The sequence below is a fragment of the Argiope bruennichi genome, chromosome 2, assembly GCF_947563725.1.
Source record: "Argiope bruennichi chromosome 2, qqArgBrue1.1, whole genome shotgun sequence".
NCBI lineage: Eukaryota > Metazoa > Arthropoda > Arachnida > Araneae > Araneidae > Argiope > Argiope bruennichi.
The window spans coordinates 5,453,295-5,477,211 of record NC_079152.1 but is presented as its reverse complement, the minus strand read 5'-3'; the positions used below and the strand labels follow the sequence as shown (position 1 = coordinate 5,477,211).

Sequence of the window (23,917 nt, the reverse complement as noted above, 5' to 3'; positions counted from 1 at the left end):
GACACGATTTTAATGTCCATCTCTATTCAGTTTTTGCGAATATTTTGCTGAGGGCCACCATTAAACTGACATTAAACACAGCCAGAATTCCGGAGGAACCAGTTGATCGCTGAAAGCGATTTGTATCTGTATTAATAATAAAAATGAATGTGCGCTACGTATTGTCGCCCTACAGCACAGACCGTTTCACCTATATCTACTATATTTGGAACATATATGCCTTGAAGGATAGGAATGTGCACACCGGAGCGATTTTTTTTTTTGCAATTATAATCATAATTTTAATTAATTAAAAATTAAGTTGAATGTTGGCTTTTTTTGCGATAATTTCCGAAAATATAATCGCACAATAATGAATTTTGCATCGTTTCAAAATTTAAAAATTTGTTTTTAATGATACCCATTTGATAGCTGTGCGAATTTCTTGCTGCATTTTGGGAATTTTTTAAAAATATTTTTTCCCCGATTTTCAGTAGTAGATTACATTGTTGTCTTGAAATTTTAAACCGTTTTCATTGTTGCACCCATTACTAAATTGCTTATTTTCTTCCATTGTTGACATTTAAAGGATTCTGTTTAGTATCTGTTATATATTTACAAGACAAATAAAGTGAACCTGCAATGCCGTGAAATTTAAAGGATAAATGAATCACACATTCGCGTATTTCATAACGCTTTGATGCCATGGGTCTGATCTCCATTAGACAGGTTCATGTGCACAATGAATTGAACCTATGTAAGAAGTTAAAGTAATATGTTCATGTGCCAATGACAACTAGTTAATAATTTTTCTTTCAAATAACTTACAGTAAAGCGTGTCTCTTTATTATTGTTTTCATGCAGCACAGCACTGTGCAAAAGATTATCCAGAGAATTTGCGTTCTTGCATGAAATGTAGAAGGCAGATGAATCGGACATTCACGTTTTGAAGAACGCCGTGATGTTGCGGGTCTATCTCCATTGAAAAGGCCCGTGTACGCGAAAAGCAAAACTTAACTAAAAGAATTAAAATAACACGGCTTCAATGTCTGTCAGTTTGTCGGAGTGATGAAGTAATGAAAAACGATTTATCTGAAATCGGATGTTACCAGTATATATTTACAAGCCAGCTGATTGTCTCAGGCGAATCAGCTGGTCGCCTGAGGCGACTAGTGTCATCGAATCTGAGCACCGTGTCAAGCTCACTGACATCGATATGTGAAGACTCCATTTTGAATCATTCGCTCTTTTGAAAATGCAGGACTATTAAAGTTATTATCAAAAAGTTACTATCAAATTATGTATGTTCAGTAACTGCTTTGTGTGTATTCATCTGTATTCTCAAGACCACATATCAAATTTTATTTCAATAGCTTTTTTTTAGGGGGGGGGTATCAGATTCGTATTTTGATGCATGCGACCCAGCAGATAGTGAATCCGATAATTGATACTCCAGATTGTGATACATTTTTACAAGTCTTGGAATGAAATAATGTACTTAAATTCGCCCATCTCATTCTTTGCGGTTTTGAGCAATCATATCCGCATGGAAATGTCTTATTAGTTGGACATTTCCCGATGACGTACTCCCCCCCCCACTTTATTTTTTATTTTTGATCACATGCAGATGTAACGCTAAAATTGGTTTTTAGGAGGCCTTATCAAATACTTTATTGCAGATTCATTAGTATTAATGAATCTGTATAGTATATAAAATTAATCTATTTTCTGCCTGAAAAGCATCTTATTTAGTTGTTTAGCTATTTCCTGAATGAGAAATGATTCAATGATGGTTTCCGACCCATTTCTTCTCACATTTTTTTATAACCTTTTGTTGAAAAATAAATCGAGTCTATAATTAATTAGCCGCCTACAGCGACCCAATGGTTCGTCGGGAATATTTGCTGTGCTTCATTTCAAATGATCGTTTATGCATCATTTGATGTTCATAAGTCCTCCAGAAAGCTATATTGAAGCCTTTAAAGGTGGCTCATGTTAAAGATGTGTCATTTTAATAACCTTGCACCTTGCAATAACCTTATTGTGAATAGAAACCTTCCTCATGGAGTCAAATCACATGACGCCACAGCGTCATTACTATTTCTATTATCTATTTCATATTGAACGGTTTCTCTTCTTTCATATTGCAATGCAAATTTATATTCTGATTCATCTTGCGAACTGTGCTATTTACTTTAAAGTTCTTTCATTGGAAGAAAATCGAGATATGAAATATTTGATGATAACTTCATTCGACTGGGATTTCATTTCAGCATTGAAAAGCATAACTGAATATGCTGCATAAAGGAAAGGAAAGAAAAAAAAAAATTACTGAAATACCAAAAAAATGTACTTGACATTTGATCTAATTAAAAGGACAAATATTAAAACGACCTTTCGATAATTACTTCTGAAAACGCTAACATTTCACCTCATTTTTAATTAGTTTTTTAATTTAAGTTTAAAAAAAAAAGTCGCTCAAAGCATCACCACATTTTTATTGGCCAAAGTATATCTTTGTCGAATTTGGTAGATCTGCTTCAGACAGTTCTTACATGCGGAGCGCAACACATTCACAATATTTATTATTCGTAGGGATAAAAATTAGAGTTACGATGATTAAAAGTACATTAAGCTATAAATGTCACTTTAATGAACGTCTCATCGTAGCATACAATAGATACACAAAAGGACCACATCTTCGCAATCCCCAATAGACTTATCCGGTCCTGCCAATAACTTTCGCATCGCTTTCGATATATGTGGTTTTTACTTCTTCATGTACAAAGACAAGATTAAAATCAGCGTAAGAAACACTCTCATACCGAGTGACTCGTTTAACGAACAAACAAAATCTAAAGTGACTCACTTAACGAACGATGTTTCGCAAAATGAGTGGCGAGGAGACACATAACATCACATGCTGAATTGGCCTGTACCAGTCTGTGTTGAGCGCTTGTTTACTGAAAACCCTTGTTCGATAGATGGAAGAAGTTTTCACCGGATCAAACGCGACTCCAAAGGCTTAAGCAAGTCTTGTGGAACCCTAATCTGTCCACAATTGTGGAGCTAGAAAAGAAGCAGCAGCGATATCAATGAGCTTTCGCATTGTCCTGCTTTACATAGTTCCTATGTGCGTATTGGCGGCGGGGGGGGGGACTGTTTCTGTACAAACTGAGTGTTTAGCATGACGAATAAGATTCAGGAACGAATGAAGCGAGATTCCATTGCATTACAATCGATATGAAATTGGGTTCCATTTATAAAATGTCTCTGTAAACTCGGTAATACGAAAAGTACTCCATAAGAAGAATGACATTCGATGCGCAGTCTGAGTGCTAGAGTCAATGGAATGATTCGGTTATTATTGACTCCTGAACTGCCTGCATTTTCCATTGTATAATGAGAGGACATTTCGGAAATGTGCTATTCATTAAGAATACATCAGATAGTGCCGAATGACTGATTTAATTTAAGTTTATAACTTTGGAAACGATACCTATATAGTGCACAGATATGCCATGTGAAGGTTTAATAACAATCGGTAATAATGGATCAGTACGATAAATCGTTTCTACCGACTGTTTTTAATCATTGATGAATCACATTCATTGTATATTTCTATCAAACTTTCAATGTATTCTGCTTTAGCTTGCCTTCCGATTGCATGCTGTCGGTATTCATGCGAATGGGCTACCTCGAAATGGTATATGGATTGACATATCATTTTATCATCAGAATTATAAATAGGTATCAAATTTTGGACCCAAGTCGTGAATGGGTTAATCATTGATTAGTCTGTGTATTCGTTTTATGTGAATCCGATGATGGAATGACTTTAACATCTAGAAGAATGAAATTTGGTATGTGGTCTTGTTATCCATATTGTTGATCTGTTACGAATGCAGTTAAGAGAAGGATATCCATCCATATGTCATGACGCATGCTCCTTTTTATTCATTGCTCTACGAATCACAATTGTGTCATATCGTGTTAACATATGAGAAATCTGAGGATCCTTGCCCGCTCATTAAGGAAGCGTGCTTAAATAAATTGCCTGTTTAAGGTATAACGTCGGGGGTATGAAATGAATCCTTTATATTCTGTGAAGAGAAGAACTTTATTTGTAAAACATTTAAAAGAACGTATTAATATTGCTAAAGCCTTTCATTCTACTTGTTTGCTCATTAAAAGTTTTTATTAAATTGCTAGCTACAAGATTGAACGGCAGAATTCACAAAATTTGAGTTTTCTCCAGGCTAAAACTCTGATTAAACTCAGTTAATATGGCTACGATCATATTAATGAGAGAAAGGCGAACTTAGCGATAGGACATAATAATGTGTGCTTAAGTCTGTTTTGTAATTCTTTTTATTTCATTTTATTTTATTGGTTTTAAGTTATGTTTCATTATGACCCATTTTAATTGTAATTATTTTTCTTACAGGTCTCAAAAAGCCCCTGAATAATTAGATTTTATTAAATGATGCTTTTTGTAAAACTTAAGTAATTGGTAAGTTAATCATTTATTTTCTGTTTTTTAAATATAAACTTGCAGCCTGTGGCGGCAGACTGTTCGTTCGACCACTATATTATTAATATTAGTTTCATTATGTCGACCAGCCTTTATTTAACTTCATTTTATCACTGCAAAAGAAAATTTTATCTTATATTATACTTCCATAATAAAGATAGAGTACTCTGATTGGTTTGCAGAAGCCGTGCCGTTTTTGTTGTTGAGGGTAGTTGCTGTATTAGAATTTTATTTTGATATATCTCTCGAAACTGAAGAGGGCGGGAATTTCTAGGGATCATAAATTTTCAGATGAAATAAAAATTGACTTAATCGGTACTTTATCGGTGGTTTATGGATTCAGTACCGCCTCCCCACCCCCCATACGAGATGTAAAATTGGTAAGTAGAATTTTCGAAAAACGATGAAGATGGCAAGAGGCAGGTGATCATTGAAAACAAACAGTCACTCAAAAAAGTATTGGGACACTTGGCTTGCAAAACTACAAAGCTGTTTATAAAATATTTATCAAATTAAAATAAGAACAAAAAGAACCAAGAAATATTTTAACATTTGGTGTACAGTTTGTGAGGAAAATGTTATTGCTATTTCAGAATTATAATTTAATCTAGCTTTTTAAATGCAATTCAAAGGCAAACAAGAGTCAAAATGTATTGGAACACTTTTGAAATGAGAAAATCATCAAATAGATAGCTCATCAATGGAATGGAATTTACCACCACATTTTTAAACAATCATTTTAAACATAAATTTTTCAATAATATGATTAGTTATAGAAAAAATGGCGAGAAACAAAAATACATTGGTTGATGTGCGAAATCTTGTAATAAGTCATAGGAACAATGGAAAATCAGTTCGCTGTATAGGACATATCTCGGAATTGATTAAATCTACTGTTTTTAACATTATTAGCAGGTCCAAGAAAACAAATGATGTTCAAACCAAGCAAAGATCAGGCCGTCCAAGGACATTGAATGAATGTGAAAAAAGGTGGATTGTGAAATAAGTTAATTTTAATCCAAAAAACTAGAGGAGTAAATTGACTCTGCAGTGTAAAAGTAAGTTCGGAAAATCTGTAAATCCTGAAACTGTTAAAAATGTTTTAAGAAAATATAAATGTCATGGCAGACTACCTCAAAGAAAGCCCTACATCAGCAAAGCAAATGGACAAGCTAGGCTGGCGTTTGCTAAAATGTCTGAAAAGCAGCCAAAAGAATTTTAGGAAAATGTAATTTTTGTTGAAAAAGCATATATAACATTTTCGGGTCGGATGGCAAGCAAAACTTTGATGGAAACCAAATACAGCTATGCATGTCAAAAATTTACGGCCTACTGTCAAATATGGAGGTGGCAATCAAATAGTATTGATTGTACCGGTGTCGGGAACTTTCATTTTATTGGTTGTACGATGAATAAACATGCCTGTCTTTATTTTTTCAAGCGAAATTTAAAAAGCAAAGTGCGAGCAAGCTGGGAATCTCAAGACATTTTAAATTGTACCAAGATAAATACCCGAAACATAGAGGATCCTTTACTGATATTTGCAAGTAATCATCCTCTACCACTGTTTTAGAGTTATTAAGACTCTTGTATAAACCCATTGAGCATATGTGAGAATGTGGTGAAGCCTTTATAAGTCAGATAACAGCTCCTGGACAGGAGTGATCACTTTTATCTAGTGGTCATGTTACTCGGCTACGAACCATAAGGTGGATTGTGAAATAAGTTAATTTTAATCCAAAAAACTAGAGGAGTAAATTGACTCTGCAGTGTAAAAGTAAGTTCGGAAAATCTGTAAATCCTGAAACTGTTCGATCCTCGCTATAACCAAGTAGCAACACTGGTGACCCGGACGCATTAAAAAGTATATAAACATCAAATTTCTAACAAGTAGGATTTAAGAAAACGTTTGGTCGAAGTGAGGGACGAAAGCGTTGAATAATTTTACAAAAAATTGGTCCGAATAGAGTTTTGGCTTTCCTTCCTTTTGTACATTTAAATGAAATATTATGTTAAAAGTCTATAAACTTGTGATGTGTATAATACAATATAATATAATTTTTTGACAGACTGTATTCTCGAAGTCACGAATTTTCATATAAAACAAAAATTGGTGAAATCGAGTAACTGGTTATTAGGTTTTAATAATTATTTTAACACTGTGCACTCTTGCGCGATTTTCCACGTTTTTGTACGTATGTTAAAATATAATTTCAACTAATTGAAAATCTAGAGTAAAATATAGATAGAGCAGCTTGATGACATGTTTTCACTAAAATCAATTTAGAGAAGTGGATTTAAGATTTATATTTTTGTGTAGCCTCATCAAATTTCAGGCGACAGTATTTTTTTTAATTAAAAATATTTTTATCTTCCTTATTCATTTAGATAACTTATAGCAACCAGCGGGACGGCCTCCCAAATTGTGGCATTGGCGTACTATAGTTTTGGCGATTAATCTAATCCCTGGCTTGCGATTAATAATACCTGAAAATCGGATTTGTGCTTTAGACGCGTTTTTCCTCCGCTGATTTGACACAGAACTACAGTGGCAGTCACAAAATCACATACCAAATTTGGTATACTTAAGTCATTGCGTTTTTGAGTTATCGCTATTACACGCTTCTGTAATTACAGACCGATAGATGGCCAACCTCTTGTTGGATTTAGCTGGAAATTTATTGAGTGGCTGCACAATAGATGTTAAATCTGTGTACCAAATTTCATATATCCATCTCTCTTCGTTTTGTAGTTTTTGTGTTAATTTATATTCGAACAGCTAGACAGACAGACTTTGCTCAAAATTTGATAGAAATCTACAAATTTCATATAAAGATATGCCACATTTCATCCGACTAGCTCAAAGCGTTTTTGAGTTATTTTTGTCGCAGACAGACATTTTCCCAAAGTGTGTTGTTTTTCGAAGTCAGGGAGGTACAAAATGCGGAGATTCGTCAAAATCTCGTGTTCGAATTTTTGGCGATTGCTGTACTTTCTCTGCATTTTGTAAGCAAGAAAGTGAAATGACATGATTAAACAGGCTCAAAGTTATTGTGACAGCTTGACGTCTCGAGACTCAAACAGGGCGAAGAACATATTTTATTACACAATGAAGACATTCCAATGGAGAATGCTTATTTGGCCTTCCCATATTTCGAAACAAATGCACTGAACGAGTGCGCTTTTTCGTTTATCGTCATCGATACAAAAATGTAAATTGTATGTTTCATTTCGCCTCCTCTTCTGAAGCAATTTTTTGGAGCTTGAGAATCATTACCCCTTGAGCAAAATTTTCATCTTGGGAAAAATTCGTTAGAGGAGCAGCCATGGAAATACGCTGGGAATTTCGCAATGTGACACTTGGACAAATAATTTGTCAACTGCAGGACCTATGAGTTGGCGCATTAGTGTGCTTGAGCACCTACAGTTTGGTCTTCGTGACTCTGGGAGCTTCTGAATGCCCACGAATACACACAAGCGCTGTACGTATTTGAACAAGATTAAATTTTTTTCCGATTAGGCTGCAACATTCGCTAATTCTGCAGGATATTTCATAATTCATTTGCATCGAGAAAATACTCAAATGTTTTTGAATGAGATTGCGGATTAGAAATGATCCACACTCTCATTCCTTGATGTTCTTGTATATTTACTTGATGTGGTTTGTTTTAAGCTTTGAAGTACCTTGAAGAAAACTACGGTTCTTGAATGCCCCTCCACCGATTGTGTCCACCCTTTTCCAGATATGTAGATCGAAAAACAATTATTGTTATATGATTGGGTCCGGAACTAGATATAGATCTACAGTTTTATTGAAACAAAAATTATTTAGAAATTGTTGTGATGAGACAGTTGTCAAAGACACTCTAAGGATATAATGTATGTTTCCTTTCTTGTTTTTTTTTTTTTTTTTTTTTGCATTTATGCTTTAACTGATTACCTGTGTCTATACATTCTTGTCAAGAATATTTCTGTATTATTATTATATATCACAAGTATTAATACCTTGTATATCATTAGATATTGGACTATTTGCCTTTCTTGATGTAACATTTTTGTTTTTGTTGAATTGCTTACTAACCATTCAATTGTTTTTGGATTCAACAAATTTGGTGAATTACTTGTTGAAAAAGAATTCATGTTTGTGGGCAGTACCGTTTTCTGGAGAGTGCCCAACTTTGTAACCGCTCACTGATCCTTTCTTAAATTTTTCATTTTCAGAGAACAAAGTTTTTTGTGTACTTTCATGGCTGTTGAAGAACATTCTGATGAAGAAAAAGCCATTTTTGCCATGACCACAAACTTCAAACATGGCCAGAATGGATCCCTTGCTGTAAGGACAACTTCATCATCACCAACAGTGTTTTTCACCGCCAATCCTGAAAAAGAGTCCACTGGTGTGGATGATGACGAACTCACCAGCCTCGCCTGGCTACAAGACACCAATTTGCTCAAGAACTTCCAAATGGGCTCCTACGGAATCGAAGGTGAGGAAGTGCTTAGTGACAGTCCGTCAAGCGACTACTTGGATGAAACAGCAGAACATGTCACAGTGGCCGGGGACGAAGGGGAGCAGAACGTGGAACCTCTGCCTGCCCATTCTCCCTACAACCCGACTTTGCACGCCAATTCGAAACCCCCCTTTTCTTTCAGCTGTCTCATCTTCATGGCAATCGAGGACTCTATCAACAAAGCATTGCCCGTGAAAGATATTTATAATTGGATTTTAACTCATTTCCCGTATTTCCAAAATGCGCCGACTGGATGGAAAAACTCTGTTCGGCACAATTTGTCTCTCAGCAAGTGCTTTCGTAAAGTGGAAAAGGAAAAAGGGCAGGTAATGAATAGTTAAATATTCTTGAAATATTGTGTGTAATATTTTATTTACTTTATTCTTTTATTATTATTATTATTCTCCACTCACCTCAGCTTAAGAGAGGATTGATCCTCGGTTTTCTTCTTCTTCTTTTTTTTTTTTTAATTTCTCGTATTTTCTTGTTTTTATAACATTAAAAAAACTGCAATTTTCATACGATTGGAATTTTCTTCCATGCAGAAAAAGTAGATATTCTTCTTTTCTTGCTGCATGTCATTTCACACCCTATCTAGCAAAGCTATTAAATTGCTGAGAAATAGGGTTTGAGGGTTTTTCAAGCATGGTTTTTAAAAAGAAAACGGTTTTTAAAGTAAATTTGTCACATATGAAAACCGGTATTTTTAAATTGAGAAAACTGGTTTTCCGAAATACCAAGATATTCTTCAAAAAAAAAAAAAAAAAAAAAAGAGAGAGAGAGAGAGACAGAATGTTTCCAATTTTATCTGTTGGAATTGATTCGTCTAACAGCTGAAGGCTTAGGGAGATGAGATGCCAATTTATTAACAAGTGAAGGTATATTTGAATTTCTGTTAAATGAACTAAAAAATTTAAACACTGAAATAAGTTCAAATTTATTATATACTTTAGCAGAACGAATTCAAGAAAGAATACAAGTAGTATTACCTAACTCTTTTGCTGTATTTGCAAAATCCACAAAATATTTCTAGTTCAGTGAAGAAATATAGTGTACTTTCTAGTGTCTAGAATATTTCCAAATTCTTATGTAGAAACCAATTCTGATGAAGAGCAAATTGACGAAACTACTCATCAAAGTAATGCTTTTTTAAAAGAAGCCATGGAAAAATCAATTCATAAGTTTCTTGAAGACCCTGAAGTAAAACTTACAAATCCAAACATGTTGAAATTTCATTATATCACACATTTTTCACACATCTGAATTTTCATTATTTGAAGCAATGAATAAAAGAACAAAAAATATTTGTTATTTGATGCTAGAAAACCAAGCTCAGAAGCTAGTGAACGAGTATTTTTAATTTTAGGCAATATTTTGTCCAAAATAAGAACAAGACTTAGCCACTGTTCAACGGATATTTTAGGATTTCTTAGGAGAAATTAAAATTATTGAAAATAATATAAATATTATTTGAAATTTTTGTGTGAGTTTTATCATTTTGTGCAAGTAATATGTGTATGTAATCTTTATTTTTTTTTTATATTTTGTCTTTGACATTGATTTTGTTTTATTTTATATAGATTAAATATCTTTCCCTGTTCTATTTTTTTTTTCAAAGAAATTCACAAACCAGTTTTTTGGAAACATTGAATTCAAAAATCTGTTTTTCAGAAAGTTAGGCTTTGTATAAACCTACTGAAAAATATTAAGCAAAAAAGATGAAGTCTCAGGTGATAAACATTTATTTCGCATCCGAATCTTGTACACAAAATGAAGCAGCTTTTCATACCAGTGTGACTGGCACTCTAAAGTGATCTTCTAAACGCCAATTGAAAAACTTGTAAGAACAAACAAAAATGATATATCTCAACTATGCTGCAGAGGTCCATTGACCATTAAAGAAATTTTTACAAAAACATGCTTGCGTGATATATTACTATCTTTCCCCTTACATTTATTTTCCTATATATATATACATTTAAATTTGTCCTGACAATATACTTCTTAAAATGTCTTTGAGAAAATCATAAGCTCTTGATTTCATATTTTTATAAATATTTTTTAAATCCATATAAAAGCCTATTGGGCTTTTGTTTTGATAATGTTTCGTGTAATTATTTAATTGATCCCCTTCTTCTTCTTTGTGCATTGTTGTGCGCCCTATTTTTTGTTTCCTCTTTTTTGCCTTTTGGTCAATCAAATTCTTGTGTAATGCTTGAGTGAGATGCTCATGTAACATAGGAATCAGCGAGTAAACTCAGCTGTTAAATCTGTGGTAAATATTTGTTCACATAAAATACAGGGATGTTATTTATAGTTTACTTGTATGGATTCGTCACATTCAGGGATATGAATGCATATAAAGTCTCAGATCTTAGTGTCTGCTGGATGAACGTCTTGTCAAAACCAGGGACAGTTAGTCACAACATTAGCTAGAAAGAATCTGAAAACATCTTAGAATTCTCTCCCAAATTTCTTTATTGATTGTAAGAGTCCAGTTTCATATCTGGTAGAGATTTGTAAACTCTTGAGAAAATAATCAACTTCTTTTTCCTATCTGAGAGAAACTGAATTGAAATACTGATATGAATTGGTGGACAAAAATTCAGATGACGTGTACTACACTCAGTTTGTGCAGAAATAAAAATAAAAAATAAAATAAAATGTATAAATTTAATACATTTTAATTTTATATTAGTAATATTTATAACAACAAACTTAAATATATATTAAATAACTAAGCATATCTGATAAATAAATAAACAAAATTTTTAAATCTTTTGTTCCTCATATAACTGAGATGAGGTACTGGAGGTACATACAAAAATAGAAGGGGTGGGGGGAAAAAGGGCTTTAATGCATTATAGAAAATAAATAGGGGGAGACAAGAATATCAATAAAGTAGTTTAGAAAAGAGGAGAAAAAAAAATTAGTTGTGCTATCATTGGTAACAGTATTCTTTGGTGATATCAAGAAGTACTCATTAGTGGATTTCAGCCAAGTGGATTCTTTAATATATGATCTTCTGTGCTTTCAATGACAAGTACACAACACTCATTATTGGCTAAATAGCAGTTGCATTTTAAATGCCGAGATTAAACAAATTATAATAATTTTCTGAAAATAGTATTTTTCATTATCAGTTGCAGCAACATTTTTTTAAAATCAAGTAATCATAAGATTGCACCAAAGGATTTTTAAAAATTGCTAATACATCATTTTCTCCATAAGTTAACAATTTTTAAAGAATAAAATTTAATTAAACATTGAGAGTAGCAATTCAGAGCCAAATGAATAAAATGACTCTTATTATTTCTAAATCTTCATTTAAAAGGAATGACAACTTTAGGTAAAATAATCTTTTCAATTTGTGAAAACGTATTTAAAAAAAAATGAAAAACAACTACATAATTCATTGAATTATTGGAGATTTGTATAGTATGTAAATTATTTATGCATGTCTCTCATTTATTTGTACAGTGTATTTACATTTCAGCCGGTTTGCAAATCAACTTTTTTTTATAAGTATTTTTAATACTTTTCATCTTTTTTCTTTTTTTTCCTGTTAAGCATATTTCCAATGCATACATTTAAAATGTAATAATACAGCAAAATTATCTAAGCTGATGATTAGTGATACAGCACACAGTTCATTGTTTACTTCAATCATATGTAATTTAGAATCCTAAAATACATTCATTATATTTATTTTAGAAATCTTTGTTATACTCCGAAATATCTATAAGAAGTTATTAAATGCTCTTTGAATTGATTAGATTTTTATAATATAAAAACTGTTGTATGAATATCTCTTTTATTCACAAGATAGTGTTCCTTTGAAGTAATGTCTGAAATTTAAAATTCATCTGCTTGATAACAGTGTACTTTATAATATGCTTGAATAATGGTTGTTTTCTCCCTTCCAGAATGTGGGGAAAGGATCATTGTGGTGTATTGATCCAGAGTTCCGTCCCAATCTTTTACAAGCCTTACAGAAAGCTCCAAGTATGGCAAACTTAGAGTTCAGTCACTTTTCTTATTTGTCTCCAGCCTACTGCCAAAATGGGAGGACAGAAAGGTTTGTGTATTCACGGTTTTCTCATAGCTACTTTATCATTCTAGACGATAAGTTCTAAATTTACAACTTTGAATTAAACTTAAAAATGCCATTAAATTAACAAATTTGATTTTTTTTCAAGACCATTTCCATTGAAATCTTATAGCATTTGCATCGAATAAATGCTAATTTTAATAAATGAAAAATGACAGCTTATTGTTGGACATTTTCATATTATTGGAAGTGATACCAAATATTTTTATTTTATTCTCTGCCTTGTTATTCCATTGAAAGTGACATCTAGTGAGTTTCACTAGATGTCACTTTCAATGGAGTTCAAGAGTAGTGAATAATTTAAAACGTTCAAATAATGTAGCAAATAATTTAAATGTAAACAACCATGGTACTAGACTTTATTCACCATTTCTTATTTTTGTACAGTGATTTTTAACCAACATTGATATGTTTATTTTTCTACAAATATATAGTCTTTAAAAATTAAAAACTGGCATGAAACACTTAGAATGCACATTATTGCTGAGAAATATCCGAATTATCATTGGCCACCTTATTAAACGGTGATGGGGTTTCTACCTACCTTATATGAAATAGTTCATAAACATCTATATGAGGGAGCCATGTGACCATATTAGGCTCAAGAATATTCATTTCAACTATATGAAAATAAGCTTTCGAATCTATGTGACTTGCCATGTTTTATACTTGTTTTTTTTTTTTGTTGTTGTTGTTGTTGCTCGCAACTATACTACACTTATTGGATTTTTGTGTAGTCAGTTGCTTTATTCAATTATTTATAATGCCTATTTTTAAAGACTAATCATATCATTTATTAAATAATGAAGCAAAATAGTAAGTTAGATGTACATATCATAATTTAAGCTATATGGTATATTTTTTCATTTCTAAAACATTTAGCTGTTGGCATTCTCCAATAATAATAAATAAATCACAATAATGCTTTTATCAACCACAGATAAAATATGGTTATATGCTGTTATGTTTCTCTGAAGATTCTCATATTGAAAATCTTTTGTGTTTTACTCATTCTGTGTAAGTACATTTTCTTCCCTCTAAACCTAGCAGATGACCTTATTTCCCTATTCTATTCATTCACCTCATGCAAGACACTATGACCTATGAGCTGAAACTGAAATAATTTTTGATTCTTTGTCGATTGTTTCCTATTTTTTTATTGAAAAGAATGAAATGGATATTTCCAAAGTCTACAGAGGAATTTTTTAATGGATTAATTTAATTGCATAATCTAGTCAAAAATTGTCTGGTACAGATTGAAGTATTGTTTTTTTAATGCTTAAAAATAAATCAGTTAAAGCATTTTAGAGGATAAGGCTCTTTTCAAATTCACTTGAAAGTTGATTTGTGGAAGTGTTCCTGTCTTCTGCAATTTGTTTTTATATCAGTCATCTCCCTTGTTTTAAAGAGGATCTTTGCTTCAAATTTTTCTTTGAAATCATCTTGACAAAAACTTCAAATTTTCTTATAAGTTTTTTGTGCAATTGCTTGAGAAGGCTTAGGTAGAATTTTAAATGTTTCCAGTTCCATAAAATTGTGTTGCATTTTCACCACATATACAGTTCAATTTTTAATTCTACAGACACAATCTCTGGTTAGATATGATAGTTCAGGAGACATTCTGAGCTTACTGAATTATTCTCTGCATTTTTTTTTAGTCCCATTGATGAATTTTGTTAAAATCTACTGTTTATTGTCAAGGCCATATGTCAAACTTAATCCATTTAGATTTGTGTAATTATGCTACATACAAATAAACATAATTGTAAAAAATTTTCTCCGATTTTGAAAGGTCCAAAACATAGAGACTGATACAAATATAATTACAATACTTTTTCTTTGTCTACTTAATATATAAGAAAGTAAACAGAGGGAAATTGATGTTAAAGGTTTATTTCTTTTTATTTTATTTATTATTATTATTTATGGTTTTGCCTTTTTTTCATTGAAGGCAATCATTATGAGACTCTATAATGCTATTTCATTTTAAAATTGTGGGTATTCCTATTCTAAGATCTGACACACTGTAAACACAAGTGGATTTTATTTTTTGCTACTTTCCTTACAGTGAAGTGAAGCCCTGTCTTTTAGTGTCTTCTCAAGAAGCAATACAGATTCCTTCTCCTGGTAAATATCGCATTTTACGTCCTTGATTTTGTTTTTGTATTTTTATATGCCTTCTTTTTTTTAAATAGCAAATTTAATTTAGTTCCATTTGTTTCTTGTTTGTAAATATGTAATTTCGTGATCGATTTTCCACTTGCTTTGTTCTTTGCTAACTCTCAATAATAGTATATTTTATTTATAGTTTTAAAACTTTTATTATTATTTAATGAATTAAATATAATTGAAATTTGATTCTGTTGAGTGTCACTACCTTATAGTGAATTAAAAAAGTTATCAAGAAAACGCATTCTTTACAATGATTAATAAATTAATAATTAAAAAGCAAAAATTATTATAAATTAAAACTTTTTTAAAAACTACAATTTTGCTCTTTAATTAAAGTATGACTTCATAAAATTAATAGCTTTTCTTAATTTTTTTTTTTTTTTGTCCGTAACTCATGTTCTTTAACTTGCTTCCCTTCCCATCTCATATTTTGCTAGTATGAAAAAGAAAATCTAAATCTTTATCATAAACTAAAACAGCTGATATATAAGAAAATTCATATAGAAACAAAGGATACGAAAAATAATATGGTATTTTACAGTGTGCAACACATACACATTTAACCTTTCATTGTGTTGACTAAAAGTATTTTTAATTTGAGGGAGGCATTTCTTTTCAGATTGTTTGGAGACAAATGGCCTTTATTTAATTTTTGATTAGTGGCTTATTTACATAGAAAAATCTCAGCTTTAGAATAGCATGGGATATATCTCCTGATAAGCATGATGTTCTTTTCATGGCTTTTTTTTAAAATCTCATTTTCATGTGTTTTTTATTATATATTATGCTATTTATTATACATTTCCTAATCAAATTAACTATTTTTGTATTGATACAATGAATATTACAAATATTATTCCAAGGGGGGGGGGATACTTTCATTTTTCAGAAATTAGTTTCACCCTCTAAAGTCTTATGTTAGAACAATTCTTTTTGTGTAAAAATCCTTACATTATGTCAGATTTTTCTCCTCTGACTAAATATTTTGCTTAAATTCCGCTGCTATTAATAAGTTTGTTTTCTTACCTGTATGAATTTTAACAACCATATTCTGAAGTCACTTATTGTTTAGTAACTTGAATACTAACAATTTTTATTATTTATTTTGATTAATGTGTTTCATATAACATGTTTTGTATTTCATTTTTAATTGAATGCTGAAGTTACTTACACAATTTTATCATTTTTTAAATTTATCGTTCTAATAACAATTGTCTGTTATAATAAATGTTTTTCCCCCATCCTATTACTCATTTTTGGTTTGTGTGTTGTGTTTTTAGAGCTTTTTCCATTTCTGTCCCGTCGTCTTGCAAGCAGTATGAAAGGTACATCCTCTTTATTATTCTTTTATTGATTATCATGATTTTCTTGATTTATTATGGCTTTATTTATTTTAACTTCTTGGTTATTTTCTTATCTCGTAAAAGTATAGTTTATCTTAAATGTTGTCAAAAGCTCAGAGGAATTGTGCTGAATGAATTAGAATGATTGTTCTGATTTAAGATGGTTTATGGTCAACACTTGCTGTATTTATTTGTAATATGCATAATTTAAGATGAAATGTGAAATGCAAGAAACGCTGATGTTCAAAATTCTCTTGCATGGTTACATGACTATCATCAAAGTATCATTTGTTCAAAACCTTTGTAACATCTCTCTTTCAGTGCAGGCATGATGTCCATGTTTTCATATTAGTAATGGCCACAAAATGTGAAGACACATATGTAAGATCTTTTAGATGTAGTAGTTTTATACTTCTATCATCTCTTATACTAATTGATCTGTGTACACTGGCATTCATAAATTAAGGGCTACAACATTTTGCATGAAAAATTATAGCAAATATATAATATGAAAAATAATAGATTTGTAAAAATATACAGGGGATACATATATAAATAAATCCATACTTATTTATGGTTTTGAAGATAGATGAGCAAGATGATACATAAATATTTTGATTATAGTTTCTTTTATGAAAGTTAAGTATTTGTCCATCTGTCATATATAGTATTAATTGTTTTGACAAATTACCTTGCAGAGATTAGAAGAAACAGGAGGTAAATTCTACCATGAAAAGGTCTTTTTTCAAACATGACAAATTGTGTTTTGCTATATATTTTCTAAGTGTTCTTACACAAGTTCTAAGAAATTAAGTCCAAGTTGGTATACAAGCCACCCCAAAGTCATGCAATGACAGTAGACATTATCATCCATGAGAAAGAACAATTTCCAGTAACTGAACAAAAATATACATACTTGATGCTTCATGTTATTGTGGCAATGATTATTTACATCCTTAGTGCTCTTTTCCGAAACATAAATGTTATACATGCCTATTCAGTATTATTTGATATTATGATTAATAGTTTTACTATATTCAGTAGGATCATAACACGATTGCCTTAGTAATGATCAATTTCTATAATGTTGATGGGTGAATATGCATTTCCAAATTCACACCAAATGCACTGGCATCTTGAATCAGATATTAAATCTTTCATCTCTGAATGGTACATTTCTACTATATTAATCAGGCTCATTAACATGTTTATGACTGCACTTATCTACACCTCCTTTTTGTAAAAATATTCAATATAACAAATCTATTGAATTCAAGAGCTAACAGATCAATATAGTTTAATCTTCTGATCACTTTCTAACATGATATTTAAATGATTGGGCTTCTTTGCATCTCTTGTACCAATTTGACAACAGCTTTTTTTTTAATATAATCTTTTTATAATCATTTTCGTTTACAGATTTTTTCTTTAATTGATCACAACTGCAGCATCTAGTAACTGCTAACTGAACTTTGTGAAATATTTTCTATAGTGCTTTCAGTGTTTTGTAACATTTTTCAGCAATTCCCAACTCAAAAGCAACAAACCAGATTTTTTTTTTTTTTCTTCCTAATTTAACTTCAATTTCTCCCCAGGAAAAATAATTTATGTATATTATTTGATTATAATCAGTTTCTAGAGATAAAAGTAGGAATCATGTGCAGAATGCATAAACCCTTCCTTTTCTCATATTGCCAGAATTGTATATTATCTTCTTGTGTGACTTAAATGCCTGTCATGTTGCTGAGATTCAGTGCATTTACATAATCTTCGACCAGTTATGAATGTGCCAATTTTTGAAAAGGCAATAATACATCAGCTGTTAAATTTTGGTTTTTGTTGTATCACAAATGTTTTGTTACAATTATATTAGTTCAATCTAAAAGGGTGCAATAAGTATAGCAAAAGCTGTGGAAAATATAGATTAACATATTAAAATATAATATAATTAAGCAATAGGTTAATGATTTGAAATGAAAATAATGAATACTAATATATTCATGAGAAGATGTTGTTTTTTTAAATTTTAAATGATTGTAAATATCTGGAAACCCTTATTATAATTTGTTTAAAATATACTAGTGAATATGTGTTATATATGGATAATGATAGTATTTCTGATGTGCATAAAAATTATCAATAAACTCAATATTATATCATTTATATTAGATGGTAATTGCTGATTCTCAACCTTTCATGTTTTTTTTTGTCTTTATTTTTTCATTTTTGAATTCAATCTTCATAATTTCAACATTAACTATTATTATTATTTTTTAATGTTTTTGAACTATTCTCACTTCTCTCTTTTGTTTTTATTGATTACAAAAATATATTTACTATTACAGAAAGATTTGTATAAAAATTTTCTTGAATTGCTGTCTTTTTACTATATATGCCTAATCAAAGGGGGGAAAGGGCCAATGTTGAAATGCTACAAATATTCTTTACTTAAAATATTTCTTAATATTTTTCTTTTTCTGATCTAATATAAGCTATGAAATTATATAAATATCTCCTTGCAATCAGCTTTCAGTTTTGCATGAAACAGATGAGATGAATCTTTTTTTAAATATAATTCTAGAATAAAATAGAAAAATTATAATAAAATAGCTTAATTCCTTTCATTTTAGATCCTGAGGTAGATGCTGCTGCCACCATGCTCACTTTAAAAAATGGCCCTAACCTTTCACTACACAGTAAGTTCTCTGAAAAAAAATTTCAATATAAACTACAATAAAAGTATTATCAAATGAATATAAATTATAAATATCCAGTATCAACTATTCAGAGCATATTTTCTTTATTCTGTATTTGTCATATTTTACTATACCGACACATATTTAATGAATTAATTTATTAAGACCCATCTTGGGTTTCAGTAAAATTCTTTTAAATTATATTAAAACCACCAAGGATAATATAATGGGACACTGAATTTTTTAAAAAAGAAAATGCAGTAGGAAATAATTATTTTTTGTAAATAGAAGTAGTAGATTATAAAAGTAGAAGGTTATTTTTGAATTTCTTACTTAACTTTGTAAACAAATTGCGGGGTAAAGACAAATAATGTCAAAATGTTGATTCTTTGATTTCGGAATCTGACTGTTGGGTGGTTATATACCTGGGGAAACCTTTTCAGGGGTTTCAAAATATATAGTAACTTGTTAAGCAGTTTACAAGAGTGGAAGTTGCTATGTATTTAGTTTAGTAATGAATATAAAATGTAAGTGTTCTGTGAATAGAAGAAACAAGTGAAATGAGAAAAAAAAGAAAAGAAAAATCCCCAATTTCTGTTTCGATTTCTAAACCCTTAGCATATATATATATATATAAACAAATGAGTAAGAATATTAAGCTAATATAAGCATATAATGGCTTATATTAACTTAATATTCTTACTAATTTGGTTAAGTTCATCTGTGTTTTAGTAGTAGCAGCATTAGTGCTCTCTAAATACAACTATATCTTTTTTAGTTTGATTCAGAATTAATTTTTAGTTTATTTTGTTCTTCAAAAATAAATTTTAATTGGTATGTCATAATGTCTGTATTTTTGATTTTATATATATATATATATATATATATATATATATATATATATATATATATATATATATATATATATATATATATATATAATATAAAAGAAAATCAAAAATATATGCATTGTGAAATTTCAATTAAAATTAAAAGCTTTTTCTGAAAAAAAAAATTAAAAATTATTTTTTTATCAAACTAAAAAAGATATAGTTGTATTTAGAGAGCACTAATGCTGCTACTACTAAAACACAGATGAATTAACCAAGTTAGTAAAAAGGTCAAATTAATATTAGAAAAAAGAATAAATATAGAATCAAAAAAGGAAGAAATTAAGGATGCGGCCTGATGACTTTCTCAAGGCTCACCCTCAGACAGGTATTCAAACAGGGATTTTTTCTGTGAGGGGTTTGACTTTTGTCCAACAATATTGACCCCTCTTGACCCCAAAATCCTCTGAAATTAAGACCTTAAACCATTTTTTACAGAAATAAAACAATGAATTACAATCTCCAATTTAAGCAAAAATTATAACATAATATAAAGTATAACAGAACACTCATAACCAATTAGAGAAACAAAAAGGAAAGAAAATACCAGTAGCATGTAAAATCTCTTCAAAAAAGGCTTTTATCACATTTCTGGTGTCCCTACTGCATAGAAACGCCTCGTCATTCAAAGCAGTAAGCAATTGGAGGATCTCTACGCCATCTATTGAGTTAGTTGACATGTAACCGAAAATCTATTTTTAGCCATGCCCAAAGATTAGCAAGATGTAAATGCTTCTCTTATTTGAACTTCAATATTGCAATAGTTTCTGGGAAATTCATTAGTAGTTAAGTTTTTAATGAGATATAAGAATTGCTTCAATATAAAAAATTTTGTTATTACAAAATAATTTAATGCTATTAAATTATAAGAGAATTAAATTTTTGAAAATTTTAGAATTTAGATTAGAATGGTAATTACCAAGCTTAATAATTTTAAAGTTGAATTCATCCCTTTTATCGTAGATACCAACTAATGTTTTACCATTAGAAATTTTGATTTTTAAATCCAGATAGGTAGCTTCAAGTTGATTTTTGTTTATTTCAGTTAGCACTATATTTTTTGGATAACAATTTGTAACAATATTAGTATTATCTAAGTTCAATAATAGCAAGCCATCAATATATGTCCAACTGTTTATGAAATTGCGTTTAATTATTTTTGTCTTATAGTAATGTTGGAAAATATTGGCTAATGTACTTGAGAAAGCTGTTCCCATTGGAATGCCCTTTACTTGTTTATAAAAATTAATTCCATTGAAAATGTAATTTTTGGTAATATTAAATATACATAATTCTAGCCAGTTATTTTTTGTAATAATATCTTCATTTAAATATTCGTCATATATAAAAATACAGACATTTATTATTTTTTTTAATTTAATTTATGAGGCAGATTAGTGTATAAATTTTCAATATCATAAGCATTATGTTTATTAATGTTGTTATCTTTTAGAAAATTCCTAACTTCTTTGTTACTATTAATTATAAAGTTATCTTCATCTTTAATTTTATTCAGGATAATTTTCAAGTATTTAAAGAAATGTTTTCCTGTATAGTAATTATAACTGCCAATGCTGCAAGTCACGAATCTAAATTTTATGAAATTTTCTTGTTGGGAACAAATAAGGATAGTTTAACAAGCAAGTCTTAATTTTAGTTTTTTTTTTTTTTTTTTTTTGCAAAATCTAGCATTCTTTTATCTAATTCCTATTTTCCCGTTATTAGTTGCATTAGAGTTATATTCATTAATTAATAGTTCTTTATTAATAATATTTACACATTAAACAGAAATTATTTGCTGATTTATCTATTACTCTAATAACAAATTTCTCTTTTAAATTTAAATTTTTTTTTTTTTTTTAATATTTTGCTAAAGTAAATCCCTTGCTCTTTAGCTCTGCCTATATCTACATTCATTTTTGTCTTAATTTCCTCTAAAATTCTCACTTTCCATTCTTCAAAACCTTCCGGAGGCCAATAGTATTTTCTAGAAATTTTAGAAATAAAAATATCCAAATCTTGTCCGATAGAAATTAAGATTTTTTTATTGTTTATTTTTCTCTTGATCTAAATTTGGTTCCCTTTATTTTATCTAAGGGGAATATCCTTTATTCTATCCCTTTATTTTATAAATTTTTGCTATAGTAGTAATAAATACAAATTGTTTTCCTTAAAGTTGATGTATAATTAAACACTATTGAAACAATTGCTTTATCCTTTAAAGGAAAAAAATACTTTACTGTTATGCACAATTTTTGGTAATTTTAGGTTTTCAAAATTAATATCCAGAAATCTTACCACATAAATTTCTAAATTATTTTTATTATTAAATAATAAATAGGGTTTTTTTTCCAATATTAAGCTTAAATTAATTAGATCAAGAATTATGAATTTAGTGAAAGAATTTTTAAGCTTTAGATCTCCAAATCTATTATTCATTAAACATTTAATTTTATTTTTTCTAAGACTAAAGAAATATTTCCTAATTTTGGGAATGTTTTCACTATTATGATCCAGAATGCAATAATTCTGAAATTCCTCAAATTTAGTATGATAATTGCCGCCTGTACCTTTACCTCTTTTAAATCTTCTACTGTAGTTTTCCTTTTTTAGAAAATCTTTAAAAATGTTACATTTGTTATAAATGCAGACATTATTTAAATCCCTGTAACCCTCCCCATTTAACTTACTATTAAGTCCATAAGGAAACAAAGTTCTTAAGTTACAAATATAAATATTTTTTATGTCTAATCTTTTGTTTAAGTCAATAATATTATCTTCCAGATCTCACTTTTATGTCAGTTTTTAATTGCTGATCTATGGTTATTAATTCTTAAATTAAGTTCGGTGCTCGTTTTACCTATATAATTTAAATTACATTCTATACAATTTATGTGATAAATAAGACTTTTTTTTACAGAATATTTGTGAGCTTGAAATTTTATTATTAGTTTGTTTTTTACCAGCTAATGGACAGGTCTTACACTTTTTGTTTCTGCATACTGGATATTTTTTAGAATTTTTAAGATTTTCCGAACAGAACAACTGTGGCAGTAACTTTTTATCCGTGGATGCTCCTGGCACAAAACTATCCACAGTGCCCCTTGGTAAAGTGCATGGTGGGCCGTGTGTTGTGATACATTCTTTATTAGACCCTTGCATAATTAATTTTATTTATTACAATAAAGAAATATCTCCTTAACCTCAAAAACCCAGAATCTCTGGCTCAAATAAAAAAAGAAAATTCAAAAAGTTAATTCCAAAAATATTTTTTAAAGTTTGCAAATAGTGGAAAGCGCAAATGCAGCTTAATCCCAGCCAAAATCAGGAATAAGAAAATCAAAAATATATGTATTATGAAATTTTAATTAAAATTAAAAACTATTTCTGAAAACAAGCTAAAAAAAAATTATTTCTGAATCAAACTAAAGAAGATACAATTATATTTAGAGAGTGCAAATGCTGCTACTAGTATGTATGTATATATATATATATATAGTGGTGGCCAAAATTGTGGACACTTTTGGAAATCGTTATGTTTCCCAATTTTGTATGCTTATAGAAAATGTTAAGTTTCACAAAATGCAAATTCTTACATATCATTTTAAAGAGAATTTAATGCTGATTTCAATACAAAAAGCAAAATTCAAATATTTGTAATACAAAAAAGTTATTATTACT

General features: G+C 29.8%; 1 protein-coding gene across 2 annotated transcripts in view; it reads left to right on the top strand.

The window, feature by feature from the left end:
- The window catches only part of LOC129961877 (forkhead box protein N3-like), a 62,094-nt gene that overhangs the window by 27,633 nt on the left and 10,544 nt on the right, over nucleotides 1–23,917 (top strand). For both annotated transcript variants that reach the window (XM_056075493.1, XM_056075494.1), the window contains exons 2-7: nucleotides 4,427–4,492; nucleotides 8,735–9,350; nucleotides 12,951–13,102; nucleotides 15,204–15,262; nucleotides 16,588–16,632; nucleotides 19,281–19,346. In XM_056075493.1, the coding sequence (XP_055931468.1) occupies nucleotides 8,760–9,350; nucleotides 12,951–13,102; nucleotides 15,204–15,262; nucleotides 16,588–16,632; nucleotides 19,281–19,346 (913 nt within the window). In that variant the 5' untranslated portion in view covers nucleotides 4,427–4,492; nucleotides 8,735–8,759. The remainder of the gene's footprint in view (nucleotides 1–4,426; nucleotides 4,493–8,734; nucleotides 9,351–12,950; nucleotides 13,103–15,203; nucleotides 15,263–16,587; nucleotides 16,633–19,280; nucleotides 19,347–23,917) is intronic.